General features: G+C 42.4%; 1 protein-coding gene across 1 annotated transcript; it reads right to left on the bottom strand.

The window, feature by feature from the left end:
• Positions 1 to 686: 686 nt before the first annotated feature.
• Positions 687 to 19,618, bottom strand: LOC141498681 (putative P2Y purinoceptor 10). The gene is given in 3 exon segments (XM_074201847.1): positions 687 to 928; positions 930 to 1,840; positions 19,463 to 19,618. Coding segments are annotated over 2 exon segments (1,038 nt in total). The 5' UTR covers positions 1,794 to 1,840; positions 19,463 to 19,618; the 3' UTR covers positions 687 to 754.
• Between the last annotated feature and the right edge of the window lie 208 nt (positions 19,619 to 19,826).

Below are 19,826 nucleotides of genomic sequence, written 5' to 3'. Positions count from 1 at the left end.
GAAGATAGTTCTCCAAAGTGTACCTATGATATTTGTGTCAAGAAGGAGGCTCTGACACAAGATCTGTATGCCAAAAATGATGAGGCAACAAGTGCAATAGCACAGAGGGTTACTGCGGTTCAGGGAAGAATGAGGCTAATTCTGATTGGAGAGATCCCCTGCAGGCCTTCATGGAGCAAGTGGAATTTTTAAGTGAGTTCTTAAAATATGGAGTAGGTTTTCATTAGCTAGATATGAGAAGAAAGAATTCCACCTAGAGAGAATGACATTGAGAAAAGACAGGTATATGATTGCAGGGTGTGTATAGTTTGGTTGAAACATCAAGTGTATGAAAGGGTTTGGTGGTAGATACAGCTGAAAAAAAATGGGTTTGGGCCAAATCATGAAGGACCCTTAACATTAGCCCAAGGAGTTTAAATTTTATTAAGCAATGGGAAACTAATGAAGGTTTTGAGTAGGGAAGCAATGTGATAAGATCAATACCTAAGAGTCATCTGGCAATCATATGCAAAATGTGTAGGTGAAGAAATCTCATTCACATTCTCTCTCTCTCTCTCTCTCTCTCTCTCTCTCTCTCTCTCTCTCATTCTCTCTGTCGCCAATCAATACATATATAAGTATTTATGTAAACATGAGAGAAATTTTTGAATTTCTTTAATAGTACTTTCTAAGAAAGATTGGTGGTTGACAATGTCTCTAAGTCAATCCTCATCAATGTGCAAAATTGAATATATTTTGCTCGCTCATAATAGGATTAAAGTGGCTTGAAGTCATCCAGCAGCTCGAATGTAATGGTTTGAAGCTCATCTTGTCTTCGATTAAAGCCAAAGTTGTTGCTCTTGAATGTGAAACGGGACAGGGCATTCATGAGGCCACGGGGAGACAACCGATCCCGAAACTCAGCTGTCATAAAATAATACACCAGGGGGGTCAAGGCAACAGTTCATACTAGCGAGGCACAAAGAGATGATGTGGAAACACAGAATGCTTTTCTTAAAGGAGCAGCTGGAAAAGAGGTTTTGTTTCAGCATCATGAAGATTGGGAAATTGAGATGGTATGGGGTGAAACAAATGAAGAAGACCATGGCACACATCAGGACCATCCGCAAGGCTTTTTCTTTCTCACTGTTGTTCTGGGGGGGCATTTGGTAATCCTGTAAGGATTTCATTGTCTTCCAGGTGCAAAAAGCAATAATGCCAACAGGGATCACAAAGCCTCCCAGTTCAGCTATGGTGATCATGGCAATGGAAGAAGCCATGGTGATGGGACGAACTGCCAGATCAGCAAAGCAGGTCTCACTGGAGGCATTGTCCAGGTTGTCACTTCTCATGATAAGCAAAGGCATGCAGGCGGTGCCCACGGTGATCCAGATGGTGGCACTGATGGCTATATCATACCTGCGCTTCCAGTTTCGGGCCTTGAAGGGCTTGAGAAGGAAGAAGCACCGCTGCAGACTAATACATGTCAGGAAACAGATACTCGCATACATGTTGAGATACTTCAGGTAGAAGCAGAGAAGGCACAGGATCCTTGGGAAGGGCCAGTGGTGGTTAATGTAGTAATAGATTCGAAGTGGCAGAGAGAGAACATGGGCAAGGTCAGCAATAGCCAGGTTGATCATGAAGATGATGGCCTTGTTCTTCTTGCTGATGAAACTCCATAAGACCCAGAGACCTGTACTGTTGGCCAGAAGGCCTGGGATGAAGACTACAATGTATGTGATAGCATATAGGGTATACTGAAATGGTAGGTGAAGACCAGCACAATTTACTTCTGTACTGTTCCCTTCCATCTTGAATATTTATGCTGCTTCTGTAAACAACACATGAGAAAAAAGATCTGCAGAAAACAAGGGGAAGACAACATTAGTCCCGGGCCTGTCAATAACGGCTTTGTCAAGCACATTAAGGTTTCCAATATATCTTCCCCACAAGCTCATAAGGTAGAGAGTACAGCTAGCATTATTCCCCTTGTACAAAAGGGAAACAAACCCAGAGAAGGAACAAAAACAGAGCCTATTTTTATTCCGTAGACATCACCAGATTTATTACACTATTATTATATAATTATAGCATGTTGGGGTGGCTAGGTGGAGCAGTGGATAGAGCACCGGCCCTGGAGTCAGGAGCACCTGAGTTCAAATCTGTCCTCAGACACTTCATGATGACCTAGCTGTGTGACCTTGGGCAAGCCACTTAACCCCATTGCCTTTCCAAAAAAAAATTATATAGTATGTTATAGATAGTATAATATTCTCATACTGTTTATGCTAATTAGACTATTATGATCAAGTATAATACTCTACAATAAATGTATTTTAATATATTGTACAATATATATGTAATATATAATATATACATAATAGCATATATTATATAATCATCATTATTATTATACTATATACCTTTTTATAAGATATTAAGGACTATACCAAGAAGTCAGAAAAGATTTGGGAGGGGGTATTCTGTTTCATAGATTTTGCAACTCATCTTGGCTATTCTCTTATCTCATACTAGAGTCAATAAAGCATCGTGGAAAGAGGGTAATAACTGGAGTCAAAGGCAACGGGGTTCAAGTCCAGGCTGATATTGTTCACATAACATTAGGTAAGTCCTCAACCTTCTCTGGGTTTCTGGTTCTTCATCTGTAAGATGAAGGTGCTAAACTTGATTACCTCTGTCTTTCCTTTCTCTTGGCTCCCAAATCTGTTTCCCTTTACTCATAAATCCTTGTCTGCCCTCTAGTTACATACAATATGGAGGCCTTTTCCCATATTTTGATTCAACTATGGTTCAATTCAGTTATGTTGTTAGCACACTGAGGTATTGGGAAGCACTTTTCCCACCCCCAAAACCCCAGAAAGAAACCTTTCTCTCATTCACACCACAGTTACTTACAGGAGACAGCTGGAAGTAAAGAACTCCGGAGCAGTAACGGACTTTATTCCCTGTATGAAAATTCCATGATTTTATAGCTTTGTGAGCTTTAGAGTGATGCCTGACACCTGGCCTATAGGATGGAGGTAGAACTATTCTTGTTCCTCCTTCTGTCATTGGCTGGTTCAGCACCAGCCCAGTCAGTGATGATCTAAAATTAAAGTGACTATTGCCTATATCCCCACCCCCCGCCACTACTTCTGGAACCCATTTGGTAGGAAATTCTGGTCTACAACCCAGGCATTTATTGATGAAAATGCTTGCCCCCTAAGGCTTCTTTCTAGGTTAATCACAACTCCTTTTATAATATGGTGCTTGTCCATAGTACTCTTAAATACCTACTTATGAATGGTTAGGGCCAGCAACAACGCCAATATTCTTCATTGGTTCGAGCTTAAAGGCCAAGCAGTAGCTCTCCCCCATATTTTTCATTTTAGGAAAAGTAAGTTTTACAGATCATTGTAATAGCTACCAATGAGATAGCCTATTATCCCCCCTTTTACAGATGAGAAAACTGAGACAGACAAAGATTAAATGATTGTGTAGAGCTGAGGCCGGATATGAATATATGAATTCACGTCTTCCTGATTCCCAGTCTAGACCTCTATCCACTGTGCCATCCAGTTGCCCCTTTAAATTTGTAGAAATGAAAGGATACCAATACTTTCTGTTTACTGTAAATAGAATTAAAATTAGGGAGAACTAAAAAAGAAGGCGAGATTGATTAAAAATAAGCAGGCCCTGAGATCTAGAGTCAATATATAGTCTGAATTAGCTCTGCCCTTGACTGTGACTTGTGTAGGGAAAAATATTTCTTTCGAGATACTCTGAAGTTGTATCTGTTTACTCAACAGTTAAAAAGTCAATTGAAAAGTGAATAATTCGGTCAATCCACGAGTTGTTTTACCTAATGATGCCAATGGTTTGTTTTTTAAGTGTTAGGATTCTCTCTCTCTCTCTCTCTCTCTCTCTCTCTCTCTCTCTCTCTCTCTCTCTCTCTCTCTCTCTCCCAGCCCTCTCTCAATGCATCTTGGTGACATGGGGATTCTCTCAAAGCTTTGTCAATGAAGGCCATGGCAGAGCATAGCTCCTGGAAAGGAATCATTGGGATATGGGCCCAGGGGCTCTGGAGGGGCTCAGCCCCAGAATGTCCCCAGGAGGATGAAGTTCTTTGGGGCCCACAGTTACTCTGCAAGTTACAGAGCAAAGTTCCCAAATGGACAGAGTCCCGATTCATTCATTTTCCATGTGAGCTATCCTTTGAGGCCCTGGGCGGGTGACCAGCAGGGCAGATGCTCTTATCCCCATTTAATGGAAGAATCAGGTCAAAATCAGAGAGGTGAAAGGCACCCCAGCTGAGGCAAAGCCCAGGTTTGTCCTGGAAGACAGACTGTGTCGCCAGGGGTTCTTAGACTGTTCAGCCTGAATTAATAGGGCCATTCAGGCAAACAGCCAGTCAATTCAGGCAAAACCTCCGCCTGCCTGACTTTTTGGGGGGTGGGGTGGGGATGGGAATTCACTGCGTAACTGAATTGACCATTGACCAGGGATCCTGGAGTGTTTAGTGCTTGGAAGTCAGTTACTGAATCAACCAGAATGACCAAGGCCACAGTGCCATCAAACCCAGGCCAGAAATGTTTTGTTATCTGTATTCAGAACAGAGAGGATTCGATCAGAGGAATTTGAAAGAGGAGCAAATGCTTCCCCTGAAGGTTAGGAAGCAGGGAGACCTACATTCACCCGGTGTATTCTTACTGTGTGGCCTGTATGGAAAACAAGGCAGACTTGTGCTGAAGGTACAGTCGAGAAGACCTGAGTTCAAATCCTGCCTCCGACACTGGCTAGCTGCATGGCCTTGGACAAGTCACTTCATCTTTTTTTTTTTAGGGTTTTGTAAGGCAAATGGGCTTAAGTGGCTTGCTCAAGGTCACACAGTTAGGTAACTATTATGTGTCCCAGGCCAAATTTGAACTCAGGTACTCCTGATTCCAGGGCTGGTGCTCTATCTACCATGCCACCTAGCCGCCCAAGTCACTTCATCTTGCAAAACCTCAGTTTGTTCGTCTGTAAAAGGTGGATAACACTACCTCTAATAATTACTTAATAGGAGTGTCATGATGGAAAATACTTTGTAAACCTGAAAGTGCTATTTAAATGCTAATTACATGGGTTTGTTATTATATTAGAAGAAATAAAGAAATGAATGGTTTCAGAGAAATCCAGGAAAATTTATATGATGAAATGAGCAGAACCGAGACAACTTTTTTTCGGGTTATTTTTCTTTTTGCAAGGCAATGGGGTTAAGTGACTTGCCCAAGGCCACACAGCTAGGTGCTTATTAAGTGGCTGAGGCTGGATTTGAACTCAGGTATTCCTGATTCCAGGACTGGTGATCTATCCACTGTGCCACCTAGCTGCCCCCGGAGACCACTTTTCATACAAGAACAACAATAATGTAAAGAAAGCCAACTCTGAAAGACTTCAAAATTCTAATAAAAAGCCACTATGAATATTAGCTTTTATATATTTCTTTAAAGTTTGCCAAGCCCCCTACAGATGCTAGCTCATTTACTACTCAAGGCCTGTGAAATAGGTAGTCCATATTAAAGATGAGGAAATCAAGGCATAGAGAGATTGAATGACTTGCCCAGGAACACATAGGAAATAAGTGCCTGAAGCAGAATAATTTCAAGTCTTCCTGACTCCAAGTCTAGCCTCTGATGATAAAGAAATGTCACCCACCAGAATGAGACATCATATGGTTTTGAATATGACCAGAATGGGAATATGTTTTACTTGACCTATTGTTACAAGGCTTTGGTTTGTTTTCCAGATGGGGAAAGGGATAGACAGGGGAGAAAATAAAGACTTGTTAAGTGATAAGAAAATTGCATTTTAAAAGGGTCAGGGGGAAGAAGTCAATGATAATAGAACTGTTATATTTCTAAATTCCTTTTCACATACACAATCTCAATTGTTTCCCACAAATGACCTTGTACAATGAGGGAGACAGATATTTTGTCCCCATTCAACAGAGGAAACCACAAGTGAGAAAGGTGAACATTCTGGCCTCACCAGCCAATGGCAGAGCTGGGAAGTCAAACCCTAGTCTTTTTCTAGTGCAGTGATCTTCCTGCTATCCCCACGCCCTTCCTCACCTTGTCTCTGCTGAGACAATTCCGACCCATTCTTCCAGAACCATCTGCTCTCGACCCCTTCCTGAATGAGCCTAACCCCACTGATCTCACCTTTGGCTGAAAGCCAATAGTGCTTATCATCTGTTCCAATCATTCTGCATTTACTTATCCCCTGTTTTCTCTTGCTATTGAATTTCCCTCGTGTGTGTGCCTCTTCTTTCACTAATGTCCTTCATTCTCAGATCCCTTGATGCCTTGGATTGAGGAGGAGGTGACTGAATTCTCCAAGGCTCTGCTCTTGGGGCACATGTTTCAGCAAGGCCTCTATAGTTGGGAAGGCTTCGTCTTTGGCCTGGCCATGGACTGAATGGCTGGGATTCGAGGATTACTTCAGTTCAAGTCAGGGAGGGTTGGCTGCAAGGTGGTGGATGGCTTTACTCCACCAGTTTTAGAAGCTCATGCACACAGAAGGGCTGCAATCTGGGACTGTGGAGGGAATATCCACAGTGATGAAATCCAGATCCCAGATGTGAGTATACATGTGTAGTGGTATCTTGATTGGAAAAAGAAGCAGGGATCACTTAAATGTCTTGAACTTGAATTTACTGCCTTCTAGACTTTTAAAACTAGAAGAACATCAGGTTTGGACACTAGTTCAAATCCTGGCTCTACAATTCATTACTTGTGTGGCCTTGAGGTTAAGTCCCTTCCACATTCTGGGCCTCAATTTTCACATCTGCAAAATAGATGATCTTTCAGTACCAAAGGGTATAGCTCTGAAAATCATTTTGCCAACAGTTGATTTCTATGAAACTAATAAGAATAACCTGTATATGTCCTTAGACAGTTCTCTCCCCCTCTCTGGCCTCAGTTTCTTTATCTTTCAAATGGGCTAGATAAGCTCTCAATAAGTATATATGTAGCAAGAATTAGAAATAAATGGGTTTTTTTTTTTTGGTTTTTTGGTTTTTGGAAGGCAATGGAGTTAAATGACTTGCCCAAGGTCACACATCTCGGCAATTATGAAGTGTCTGAAGCCAGATTTGAACTCAGGTCCTCCCAACTCCAGGGCTGGTGTCTACCTACTGTGCCACCTAGCTGCCCAGGAAAGGGAAAAACTTTTTTTTTTAGGCAATGGGGTTAAATGACTTGCCCAAGGTCACACAGCTAGGTCATTATGAAGTGTCTGAGGACAGATTTGAACTCAGGTCCATCCTGACTCCAGGGCCGGTGCTCTATCCACTGCACCAGCTAGCTGCCCTCCAAATTAGGAAGAAATGAAGCTGGAGAAGCCATTGCAATGTATGGGGAAGGAATTTAAAGGAGGGGAATGCCGTTAAACTGTGCTATTTGGATTGTCCACCGGATGTCACAAGTGAGCCACGGTACATTGGGTCATTTGGGGCATTAAGAGAAGCTATATATAATTATCTTCTCTAATAAAGGAGAAGTCATTTTGAGAAGTGCCGACACCCTTATAACCACAAGAACAGAAGTTTTTGCAAGGCATTCTGGGGGAGTTTCTTTTCCAATCAACTCAAATTCATTTTTTTTTTCAGCAGGTTTAGCTAAGGAGTTGTGTCCTGTGGGAAGGAGTAGAGTTGGGGGGGGGGGGGGTCCTTCTGCCATTGCAGTTCAGTCCCTTCCCTGAAACTGACAACTTTCCAGTTGACTGGGCCATCAAGAGGTTCAGTGATCAGTCCAGGGCCATAGCCAGGGATCCCCACAACAAGACCAGCCTTTCAGCTACCAAGCCACATCCATTCATTCAACACAAATCTGATGGACACATACTATCTTCAAGGTACCATGGGAGGTGTCCCAAGACAAAGGCAACATCTCAAAGCTTTCATCTTTATTCTAATATACACACCTCCACATATATGGACATATGGTCACACACATGTACATACTACATACATGATCTAAAGAACACAGATCACACACTATATACATAATATAGTTTATGCCACATACAATATGGCATGTAGATACACATGTATCATACATGTACATGATGCATGTATATGACATACATATTAAATATGTATGAATAGATATTTAAAACATAATCTACATACATGTTTATATTTTATCTACATATGCATCCATATATTTGTATCTGCACATATGTATCTACAAGTAATATGCATCTACACAGATGCATGTGTCTGTCTTTATATGTGTGTGCTTATGGGCATTTATGTGTATAATATGTGTGTGTGTGTGTGTGTGTGTGTGTATGTGTGTGTGTGTGTTGAGCATCATGCCAAAATGTAGTCTCAGCATCTGACTTTGAAGCTGCCTCTGGCACCTTAGACCTGGGTGACTCTAGGAAAGTCACCCTACACAGGACCTCAGTTTTCTCATCTGTCAAATGGGAGAAATGGATTCAATAAAACTTGTCCCTTTCAACTCTGATGCAATTTAAAAAAAATATTTAAATTTAAAAAAGTTTTTAAAAATCATGTAGGAATTATGTCCATTTTCCAAAGACATTCTAAAGTTCCATTTGCAGTCACTAACTTTGATGGTAAAATGTTTCAGAGTGGGAATGCTAGATCCCGCCTACCCTCATCCAAAAAAGTACAATATTTTAATAAGACTGAGATAAGCTGTAAGGGACTTGGAGACCAATGATTTCAACCCCTCCATTGAGTAGACAGAGACTTATTCAAGTCTCACCACTTACATGTTAATCACAGATGTGCATAGAATGGGCTGGATGTCCGTAGATATAGCAACAAGTTTTTATTATTGAAACTTCCCCTTCCCGGCTCACCCCAGGGTATGCTGGTCCACTCAGCTCACCCTCTCTGTGTATGGTGATGATAAACCAGAGACCTAATCATAAGTCTAACACTTATTTTACAGCTGAGGAAACTGAGGCTCAGGGAGGTGAAGTAAACTTCTCATTAGTAATCTGATTCTAAAGGTTGACGAAAAACTTGGCCCTGAAAAATCTAAGGTGAAGTGATTTTGAAGTCTGAAACCTGCTCCCTGATTTGGATATAAAACTTGCCTCTCAAAGGAAGTCTTCATTTTCCACTCTGCTCTACACTCTGATAGCAAATGGAGTCTGTACGACAGGCATCATTTGATGCTAAACTGTCTTGTACTACCATTCCACCGATATTGATCTCGTCTCCCTCAAAAGTGAGCTTCCTGGGAGTGGGACTGAATCACATTCTTCTCTTCAGTATTCCCACAGCACCTACCATGGGCCCAGGCATGTCCTATGTCCTGTACATAAAAAGTGCAATCAGAACCATACATCAGCATTAAGAGGTGGAAGCATCTGATCCCCCTTCATTTGACAAATGAGAAAACTGAGGTTTCAAGAGGGGAGGGGCCTTACTCAATAATTAGCCAGTAGTTGAGCTGGGACTGTCGAAAGAAAAACCCAACCCCAACTCAGATGCATTTCACAGGCTTCTCCAGGACCCAGTAACCTGAGGTTCTAGACTGACGCAAGTCAAAGGGGTCACTTAGGTGGTGTCTTTCACAACCAGATTGTTGCAGTGATCTGGTACATCCTGATGTGTTGTGAAAAACAAATGATTTAAAGGTCAAATATAGTATTTGGTAGGTATAAATGCAAAAGTCTTGTACTTGGATGTTCAAAAATCAACTTCACAGTACAAAATAGGGGAGGCCTGACTCAAAGCAGTTCACTCCCCAAAAGGTCTGGGAGTTTTAGCGGTACACAAGCTCCATATGAGTGGGATGTGGCACACAACAATGTGAATGTCAGCTTAGGTGGCATTAAGAGATGCCTAGTGTCGAGGCGGATTGGTGGAAAGGGCCCTAGTCAAAGTCTATATGGAGTACTGGACCCTGTTCTGAATAGCACAGCAGATACAAGTTAGAGAGTGTCTAAAGTAGGGAGGATGGGACATTATGCCATATGAGGACTGTTGGAAGGATCTGGATGGAGATGCTTAGCCTAGATGAGAGCAGATTCAGAAGGAGGGGAGATGGCAGGTCAGGACTCATTCAAGGATTTGAAAGACTTGGTCCCAGAAGGCATAACAAGGAACAATGAGTGGAAATTACAAAGAGGTACATTTAGGCTTGATGTAAGGGGAAGAAACCCCCCCATCCCCCGCCTCCAACTTAACACTAACAATATGAAGTGTCCCAAAGGACAGTGGGCTGCCTCAAGAAACAGTGGGTTTCCCGTCAATGGAGGAATGCAAGGAGAGATCAGGAGACACTGAGAGGAGTCCTAATCAGAGATGGGCTAGACTTGATTGCCCCTCAGGTGGGTTCCCCCTTCCATGTCCCAGATTCCGGGACTATACATCCATCTTCCCAAGCACACAAAATCCGGTGGCATATGGCTACATGCTGGGTTGCCAAGAACAACTCCCCAAAGAGCCCGCTTTTCCTGTTAGCTATAGCATTAGCAGATCATTTGCGTGCGTGCGTGCCTATAGACACAGGACCCAACAATGCATAGCTCACTTACAGGTCAGATTTGGGACTGGGGAAAGAGGAAAAGGAAGTTCTGGCAGGGTCTGCCTCCCCTTCAATTTAATTCCACAAGTGTTTTTAAGTGCCTACTCTATATGCTAGATACTGGGTTATGCTCTGGGGCACATGGAGAAAGAAAGCGCTTTGTCTCAACCTGTGAGCAACCGACTTGTTCTCCTTCACCTTTGAGAAATCTGCAGCAAATTGGAGTTGGAGGGTATGCAGAGAGAGTCTGGGGTCCAGGAAGCCCAGAATGGAGTTGGCACTGACTGTCCTAAGTCTGCCTCTTCCCCCTCTCCCCGGCCCATGATCGATACACAAGCAAATAACCGACAGCTAGCTTGCTGCTACCTCCTAGGACCCAGGTCATTAGACCTGTCATGGCAGGTGTAGTGCCCAAGTTGCAAGGGCTGAGATACAAGAAGTCTTTATTTCCCTTTTGAAAATGAGCCCCTCTTGGACCTTAAGCAAGTCACTTTCCCTCCCTGGGCTTCAGTTTCCCCTTTTGTAAAGTAGAAAGATTAGATCAGGGGATCTCAGAAGGTTTCCTCCAACTTTAAATTCTTTGATTCTACAAGTCTAAAAAGTTTGATGACCCAGAATTTAACCTTATACCATAGTGATGGAGGAAGAGATTAATGGGTTTATTTTGTGTCTACCTCAGGACCCCACCAAGGAGGGTAGGGCTCCCATAATATAACCCCCAGACTGCATATTGCCCCTCCAATCCCACATGTCCACCATTCATCTGTGAGAGCCTGGATCTAGAAATGTCTGTTCAAACAAGAAATAACTAGGTTAGGGTAACTAAACCTTTGTCCCCGGATGGTATGGGAGCCTTAGAGAACAAAGGCAGCACCTGCAGTCCTTCAGCACCATGGAAACACCTAAATTTAGCACCTAGTTAGCAAACTAAGATCTTAAAAAGAAGCTACAAGCTAAAAAGGAGCACCCAGATGGAGCCACAGTGGCTAGAGTGCTGGGCCTGGAAACAGAAAAATCTGAGTCCAAATCTGGCCTTTGACACTTCCTAGCTGTGTGACCCTTCACTCTGTGTGACTCAGTCTCCTCATCTGTAAAATGACCTGGAGAAGAAAATGGCCTATCATTCCAATGATTTTGAGCTGGAGAAGAAAAATGGCTTATCATTCCAATGATTTTTGCCAAGAATACCCCGAATGGGGTCATGAGGAGTCAGACACAACTGAACAACAAAAACAGATGACTATGGTGATACCTCAGGAACCCCATCCCTTGTCACTGTGCCCTGCGGGAGATTCAGGCTCCTTGCTCCAGGAACGAAAATGTCCAGTACTGACTCTGTGTCTCCAAGCTGCATGAGCTCTTCCCAAATATCCCGGCTTGCTTTCTGCCCAGTTTCAGGTCTATATTCTCCAGGATTTCTAAAACACTTGCCATGTTGAAAGGCCCATTCATCTTACGTAACCTTCAGCCATTCCTCAAATACTGGACCTGCAAATAGCTTCAAGTTAGATGGCGAAATGTCTAGACGGGAGCCCACATCCTCTAGTTTCCAGTTCTCTTCCAAGGCAGTAAAATATCCTATAATAATCACCAGGCAGGACTCTGGACAGCTGCTCAGAACAGCTCACCAAAGGCCCTTGGGCACAGGAAGCCAACAAATCTGGCTGTTGCCCCTACTGGGTCATCGAAGACTGGCACCTATCTCTACTTTCACTAGAAGGAATAGGTGGCGAGTTGCCTCTCTTGCTCCCTCTAATGCTGAAAATAATAACAACCTTCCTTTCCTTTTCACTTTCACATTCATGGTCTCTTGTAAGTTGGGCCATAACCCTACAGCCGCAGCAAGTAGCTGTAGATCACTACTGGCTTCCATGTCTTTGATGCTTTAGAACTTCTAAAGGATTTTCCCTATACAAATGTTGTTATCTCTGTCCTATGGAGGAGAAAACAGAGGTTCAAAGAGGGCACAGACTTGCCCATGGTTACAAGGTTAGCAGGTATGGGAGCTAAAACTCAAACCCAGATCATTCCTGACTCTAAGTTTAGCCCAGTTTCCTTTATCTTTTCATTTTCCATTTTTAGTTCATTTCATGTGACCTCCCATTTGAGAGTTGAGGAAAAGGAAGCCTAGGGAAACTACATGTACCTTGGTAAAGCCCCCACATGTACACAGCCATATCTTTGGCTCCCCTACCCGAGTAGGCCCAATGAGTGACATGGGAGACTGGGCTATGGCCCAGAGGCAGCAGGGGTTGGGCCTTTCCCATTGTACATGAGCATGAGAATTCACATTACCTCTTTAGTAAGGAGGTCATGCCTACTATGGACAATGGTCAGTGAAAGAATGGGTTGGGTACAGAGGCAATAGGGAGCTGAGACTATGGAATTCTGACTGTACTAACAAACAGGAAGACAAGGGGGGCAGGGATATGGCACTGGAAAAACATACATCTTAGCTGGATCCTTCTTGATGCCTGATAAATTCCAAAATTCTCATAGAAAGTAAGCTCATTGAGGTCAGGAACTATTTCATTTTTGCATCACTTAGCACACATCCTGTCCGGTCCATAGAAGGTACATAATACAATTTTTAAAAACTGAATTGAATTTCAACAAGTGGTCATTTATGTGAGGGGTAGGGGTGGGGGAATCTGATTCTTGTTCTGCAACTTACTAACTGAGATCTTAGGTAGGACATCTCCCGTCTTGGAGCCTCTGTGTCGTCAGATGCAAAATGGGTCCAATAACAACATTGAAATCAACTAGCAGGGGCAGCTAGGTGGCGCAGTGGATAGAGCACCGGCCCTGGAGTCAGGAGGACCTGAGTTCAAATCTGACCTCAGACACTTAATAATTACCTAGCTGACCTAGCTGTGTGGCCTTGGAAAAGCCACTTAACCCCATTTACCTTGCAAAAAAAAAAAAACTAAAAAAAATCAAATAGCAGGGGTCCTTTCTGGCAAGGTAGTTTGTAAACCTTCAAGTATTCTTGAAATCTGAATGATGATTATCTATTAGTCCTGGGGACAGCCACTTGATTCTGTGGCCCATAATTTTCCAATTTAGAAAAGAAAGAGGTTGCACAACTTGAGCCAACAAACATTGCCTCATTTTCTACAGTGCAGGAATGCCTATAGAATACAGTTATCTTTTCCTTGTTCCAGACTTACTTCTTAGACCAAATCTGCATATAGACATGCACACATATCATACATACATGCATACATACATATTTTATATACTATACACATCATACACCTATATATTTTTATATACCTATACCCAAAATACACACATATTGGATCAGATGATCTTAGATCCCAAATTAGCAGGGACCTTAGGAATCACTGAGTTCAATTAAGACCTTGAGAAGTTATGGGACTTGTCCAAGGTCATGTGAGTAATATCTTAGATGGAATTCAAACCAGATCTTCTCTACTCTAGCACCACTTGGGCCATTATTTGACATTGCATTTTAAAAGCTTGAGCAAGGTCAAAGCAATGCCTTAACTCAAAGGAATGACTACTAACAAATATCTGGCAGCAATGCCCAGTGGGCAGAAGAACTATCTGAGGGCTGCAAGAAATCGGTGACCCTTGAATCAGCTGCCTACCTGTTCAAATATGAAAAAGTCCCTTGCTGATTATTTGGGTCTTTAGAGTTGGTATCTCTATATACAGTCATAACTTGGCCTTACCTACCCTTACATGCCCAACAGGCTACACAGGAGAGCTAGCTCTGACCCAGACACAGCGGGAGCTGTATCTCTCACACTACACCAACTTCATTCATTGAAGTTCAGAAGCAAATAGTTCTCCAGTCCCCTAAGAACCCCTTTCCAAGGTTGGATCTGTCTGCTTTACAGCTGCAGGAAGAGATAAAATCCAGGGCTCCCCACCATAAGGCCAGTATATGGAATGTTATTACTTCCTTCTCACTCCAGGCCCACTGACCTGGGTCTTGCAGGCCAGTAGAGGGGTCAATTCTATTCCACTGGGGACCCACATGGATGAACTTGTATTGACCCTTTTTGGCTTTTACTGAGACTTGCTAGATAACTATCCTTCCAAGCCTCTTTATAGCCTAGCAACAGGAAGCAGGGACCCCGGAAAGGAGGGAGAAGGAGATCACGGGGTAGGGCTACTCTGGAGTGCCTGGGTATGCCATTTCCTCTGTAGTAGAACAATGGAGGGAAGGCATTTGAGGTCTAGTGACAAGAGCCCTGTCTTTAGGGTCAGAGAACCTACATTCAAATATCAACTCTGTCTTTTATTATCTTTATGACCTTGGTCAAATTAACTACCCTCTCTGGGCCATAGTTTTTTTCCTCCTTTATAAAATTTTGAAGGGAGTTGGGTCATAGGACTTAGATCTTAAAGATCATCTAATCCAAAAGAAAAGGAAACTGAGGTGGCTTGTGATCTTTTTCTACTCTAAATATTATGTATAATAGAATACTGCATTGTTACTATTGCTAAGGTTTTCTTTTGCTTTTATTTTGTTTGTTTTTGCAAGGCAATGGGGTTAAGTGGCTTGCCCAAGGTTACACAGCTAGGCCATTATTGAGTGTCTGAGACTGGATTTGAACTCAGGTCATCTAGTCTCCAGGACCAGTGCTCTATCCACTGTACTACCTAGCTGCCCCAAGGATTTCTTTTACTAAAAACTTCAAAGAAACAGAATCTTCTGGTGATTTCTCAAATCCCACATTTTACAGAGAAGGAGATTGCCTCCCACAGTGGAGAAGTGATTCAACTAGGGTTACACAGCTAGTCATTATCAAGAGGGGAGATTGAAGAGTCAAAAGTTCCAACTCCCAGTATCTCCTTTGAAGCCAGTTAGCCCTTTGTTATATTCTGCTTAAAATAAAGTTGCTAATGGTTCCCCATTGAGGGAAGACCATGCCTTAGTTGCTGAGAAATAGCGGTGTCCTTGGGACAAGGAGTTGTTTGACTCCAGTTTGTAAGCACTCCTCGTGCAGAATCAAAGCATTTGAGAGGCACTTCAGCAGTTCTTTGCTCTTTTGTGTCAGGGATCCCTGTAGAAGCTTTCTCAGAATCTTGTTAGGTGCACAAAATAAAATATATCTGTTATAAAGAAACTAATGATATTGAAATGCTGTCATATATATATATATATATATATATATATATATGAGATATATACATATCATATATATGTAAATACGTTCAGACTCCAGTTTAAGAATTCCTAGACTAGAAAGTATGTCGGGGGGGGGGGAGCAGTTCCTCCCAGCTCTTAATCCTATGATTCCTCTATGGACCTAAGAATTTAAGAAACAGTTCAGGGGGTGATAGTGGAGACTGAGTCTCTTCAAATCACACAATGCAGTCAGCCACTAACTATACCTACTGCTAAGGTTGGCCTTGCTGAGCCACACTAGGAGAAAGAGACAGTCACTGGGGAAACAGACCAAGAAAGGCTTTTCTGTGGTTATCCACCTGCAAAGTCCTATGGAGACCTCTTGGAGAGCTCCAAAGTCTTGCCAATCAACTGCTGTTCTCTCATCAGACCAGCCAGACCACCCTTGCAAAAATAGGTTTCTACTTTGTTTCCATTTTAACTCAAGATCGGCTGTTCTCTTTGAAGCATAATCACAGAAACCCCAGGAGACTTCTCAGAAAAACAAGCGCTGCCTTTGTGATCACTGGACTGAACCTTGTGTTAGAAAAGGGGCACTGGAGCAAGACACTCAGGAAACGAGATTTGAAAGACTGGGTAGCTTCATCAAAGAACAGATGGTGGCCTAGGCTAATGCCAAGAAGTGACTGTGCTTCACCTCTGCTGAATGGTCATGCCTGGCCTTTGGAAATGGGTAGGCAGAGTGGCATAATAGGAAGCACAGTGGATTTGACAGCTGCAGTTTTGGGATCATAGATACAGAACTCGAAATTCCCTTGGAGTTCAACCAGTCCAATCCTTCCATTTTACAGATGATACAATTAAGGTTAAGAACGGTTAAATGACTTACCCAGGGTCATGCTGCTAGTGTCTGAAGCAGGATTCAAACTCAGGTCATCCCAACTACAAGTTTAGTACTGTATCTTCAAAACTACACTGTGACTTGGACTACCTCTGTCTCTTTGATCTATCTTCCTCTCCTGTATCAAGAAAGGGTGAGTGCTTTCTGTTGCCCCAACTTTCTCATTGGGAGAAAACCAATGAGATCAATAATTGTCTAATTGTCCTCTAAGGAATTAGTGACAATATTCCAATTCAGGGGTATCTGTGCTTTAAAAGAGGAAGAAGAAAAGTGTAATGTTTATCCTAAAAGTAAAAAAAAAAAAACCTTTCTCCAAAAAATGAATATTTTTAAATACAAAAAATATATAAGATGGCAAAAGGAAACCTATTGCATAAAAATTGAATTACTGAAATTGAATTATCAATATATATTTTTTTTAAAGTTCACAGACCCCAAGTTGAAAACCCCTTCCCCTAAAGGGATTATTCTTTAATGTTGGAATTTCAAGCACTGGGTCAGACATTTTGTTACCCCTGAGATTCTATCATATAAACAGCTGTCTATATAAACAGGCTGGCCCTGGTGGGAAGTATGTTGACATGGTTACCCAGATACCACAGGTAAACATTCGTTTCCATTCTTAGCAAACTGCCTTGCCCAAGCAACATGGTCTAAAGGCAAAATAGTAGATTTGGAGTTGGTCAACTTGGCTTCATGAATGAACTCTGCCATTTTGGGCAAATCATTTCCCCTCGTTTGTCCCCAGTTTTTCTTTTTTCTATGATCTGTAAAATAAAGGGGATTGGAGCAAATATCTCAAGATCTTTGCTTGATAATGTGTTCCTTTTGGTCCTATAGGAGCATGGTATAATAGAAAGAGCAGTAGAATTGGAGGTGAGAGAATCTGAGTGGGAAGCTTGGCTCTGCCACTTACTCATGAGCTATTTCATCTTGAACATGTTTTCTCTAAGAGACTCAGTTTTCTCCTCTGTAAAATAACTGGCCTTTATGATTCCAAAGAGGTCTTCCAGCCCAAATTTGTGACCCACTTTAGCTCTGTAGAAAGCAAAGGTTCAGGGGTATATGTAGTAAGGAGGATTTGGGAGTGGAGATTCCTCGGGATATGTCTTCTCCAGGTCTAAGGAAAGAACAGTTAAGAAGCCAACCCACCCATGGGTGTATACTAGAACAGGAAGCGCTGCTGGAGTCTTTGAGTCTGCTGAGTTGGACCATTTTTCCCTCACTGGGGGAGATTCCTTTGGGGGGACAAGGTCAGGGAGGGGCACTTTGCTAACCTCAGCAATCTCTCCGGATGGTGCCCGAAGGACCAGACCCTCCAGCTGCTTTCCAGTTTGATTGAATGACTCTGAATTGCCCTTAGATGGAGGAAGAGCCCCACCTGGACTTGTGGTCATAGAGATTAGGTGGAGCAGATTTCCAGATCTCAGATTTCGGGGGCCCACTTAGCAAGGGCTATGGTGCAGAGAGGGCTGCAGTGTGACTCATGCTCACATTGCACACAGCTGTTCCATTCGTATTGGGTTTCTGGAAGGCAGTTCTGTTCCTTCCTTGATTCAACATTTGACCTTCAAATGCCAAATGACCCACTTTACTGTACTAGTATTGACTAAGAAGAGAATTGAACATTTTAAAAAACTCATCCTGGGTCATTTAGTACATATAAAGATTTTAGGTTTTACAGTCTTAAGGATGGAGGAAACTTGATCTCTAAGGTCTCTTTCTACTCAAGCTCGAAGATCTTAAGTACTTGATGGTCAGAAATTTAAAACTATAAGGTATCTAGGTGGTCATCTTATCCAATACCCTCTTTCAACAGATTGAGGAAACTGAAGCCCAGAGAGGTATAGGGGTTTGCCAAAGTCATTATAGCCAAGTTCAGGGTCATGCAATTTAGGGATGGCAGAACCAAGATTTGAACCTGGGCCCTCTGATCATTTCCCCACCACCAGCTGTTTCTCATGAAAAACCCAAAGTATGAGAAGGTTTTAGTGATCTCACAATAAAGCTTATGACCCCACAAATAGGACCAAATATAATTCTGCATGCCCTGCACCACTTGAGAGTTTATAGTCATACCCCAAGCGTGAAATTAGCACTATTAAGAACAGACAGTGCCAGATTTGAACATTCCCAGTATGGAAAATGAAAGGAATCTCTCAACAGAGGCAGGCAAGCCCAGGATTCTCATCTGAAATTGTTTCCCATACTCACAATTTATAAATATAGGAGAAGAAAATTCTCAGGGTAAGCTGAGAATCAGTCCCACGGCCATCTGACAGCTGGGATTCTCAAACTTGGTGAGAATCTGTTCGCTATTTGAAGCCCTGCTGCCCCACCCCAGAATGCAGTCACTTCATATGCCCCAGTGGAAGGAATATGCCGATCATGAACTTTCTTAAATGACACAGTCTAGAAATGAAAATGGCTTTTGCTATTTGAAGGCTTCTTCCTAAACATCAGATTTCAGTTTCTATGGGGCAGCTTATTCTCCTGCCTCTCAGAAAGTCCTGTTAACCAGCCATGCTCTCAAACTGAACTATTACATGGGCTTGTTGATAGAAACGGTGTTTATTTTAACTATGCTGGCCTCCTGGTCTATGTCAATTATATGTCAATTACATCGTAGAGAAAAGAACTTTCTCTCCAGACAGTCCCATTTCCTTAGGAGAAGCATGCAGCCAATATTAGTTGAGCATTTTAACCACTTACGCTTACAGAGTGAATGAACTGCACACATAGATAACACTTCCCTGAAGTCTCCAGTCTTCCATGAGAAAATACCCCCCCCCCAGTAGGTAAGAAAAAAAACCCCAAAACAACAAAAGGAAGCAACAGTAACTAATATACACAAGTTTCAAACTACAAAGGTTTGGGAAGGTCTATTTTTTAAGGTATCAATAGAAAGTCAAGAAGTCTTACCCTCTCTACCCAGATATCGTGTAGTGAACTGCAGGCTTGTGCAGCTCCGAGAGGAAGTAACGTCGTTTATTCAGCAAAACAGGAAAAAAAAAACCCAAACTGTCCACCTCGAATAGGAGGTAAAGAACTCTGTCTGTCAGCATCACTCAGTTGTCTGGGAATGCAATCGTCTCCGAGGTTATTGTGGGCAAGAGAACGCCAATTTGGGCTTCGGATAAAATTCATAGTTTCCATGATTTGTGTATGCCCTCAATCAGAAACAGAGTATCTGACTGTTCCCTGCCACGTCTGAACATTTCAGTCTTGCCTCAGCCAAATCTGAATGGTTAAAGTGTGTATTATTAAAAAAGAAGAAATACTGTAG

This window comes from Macrotis lagotis, chromosome X (genome assembly GCF_037893015.1).
Source record: "Macrotis lagotis isolate mMagLag1 chromosome X, bilby.v1.9.chrom.fasta, whole genome shotgun sequence".
NCBI lineage: Eukaryota > Metazoa > Chordata > Mammalia > Peramelemorphia > Peramelidae > Macrotis > Macrotis lagotis.
Note: the sequence above shows the minus strand (reverse complement) of the source record. Positions and strands in the feature narration are given on the sequence as shown.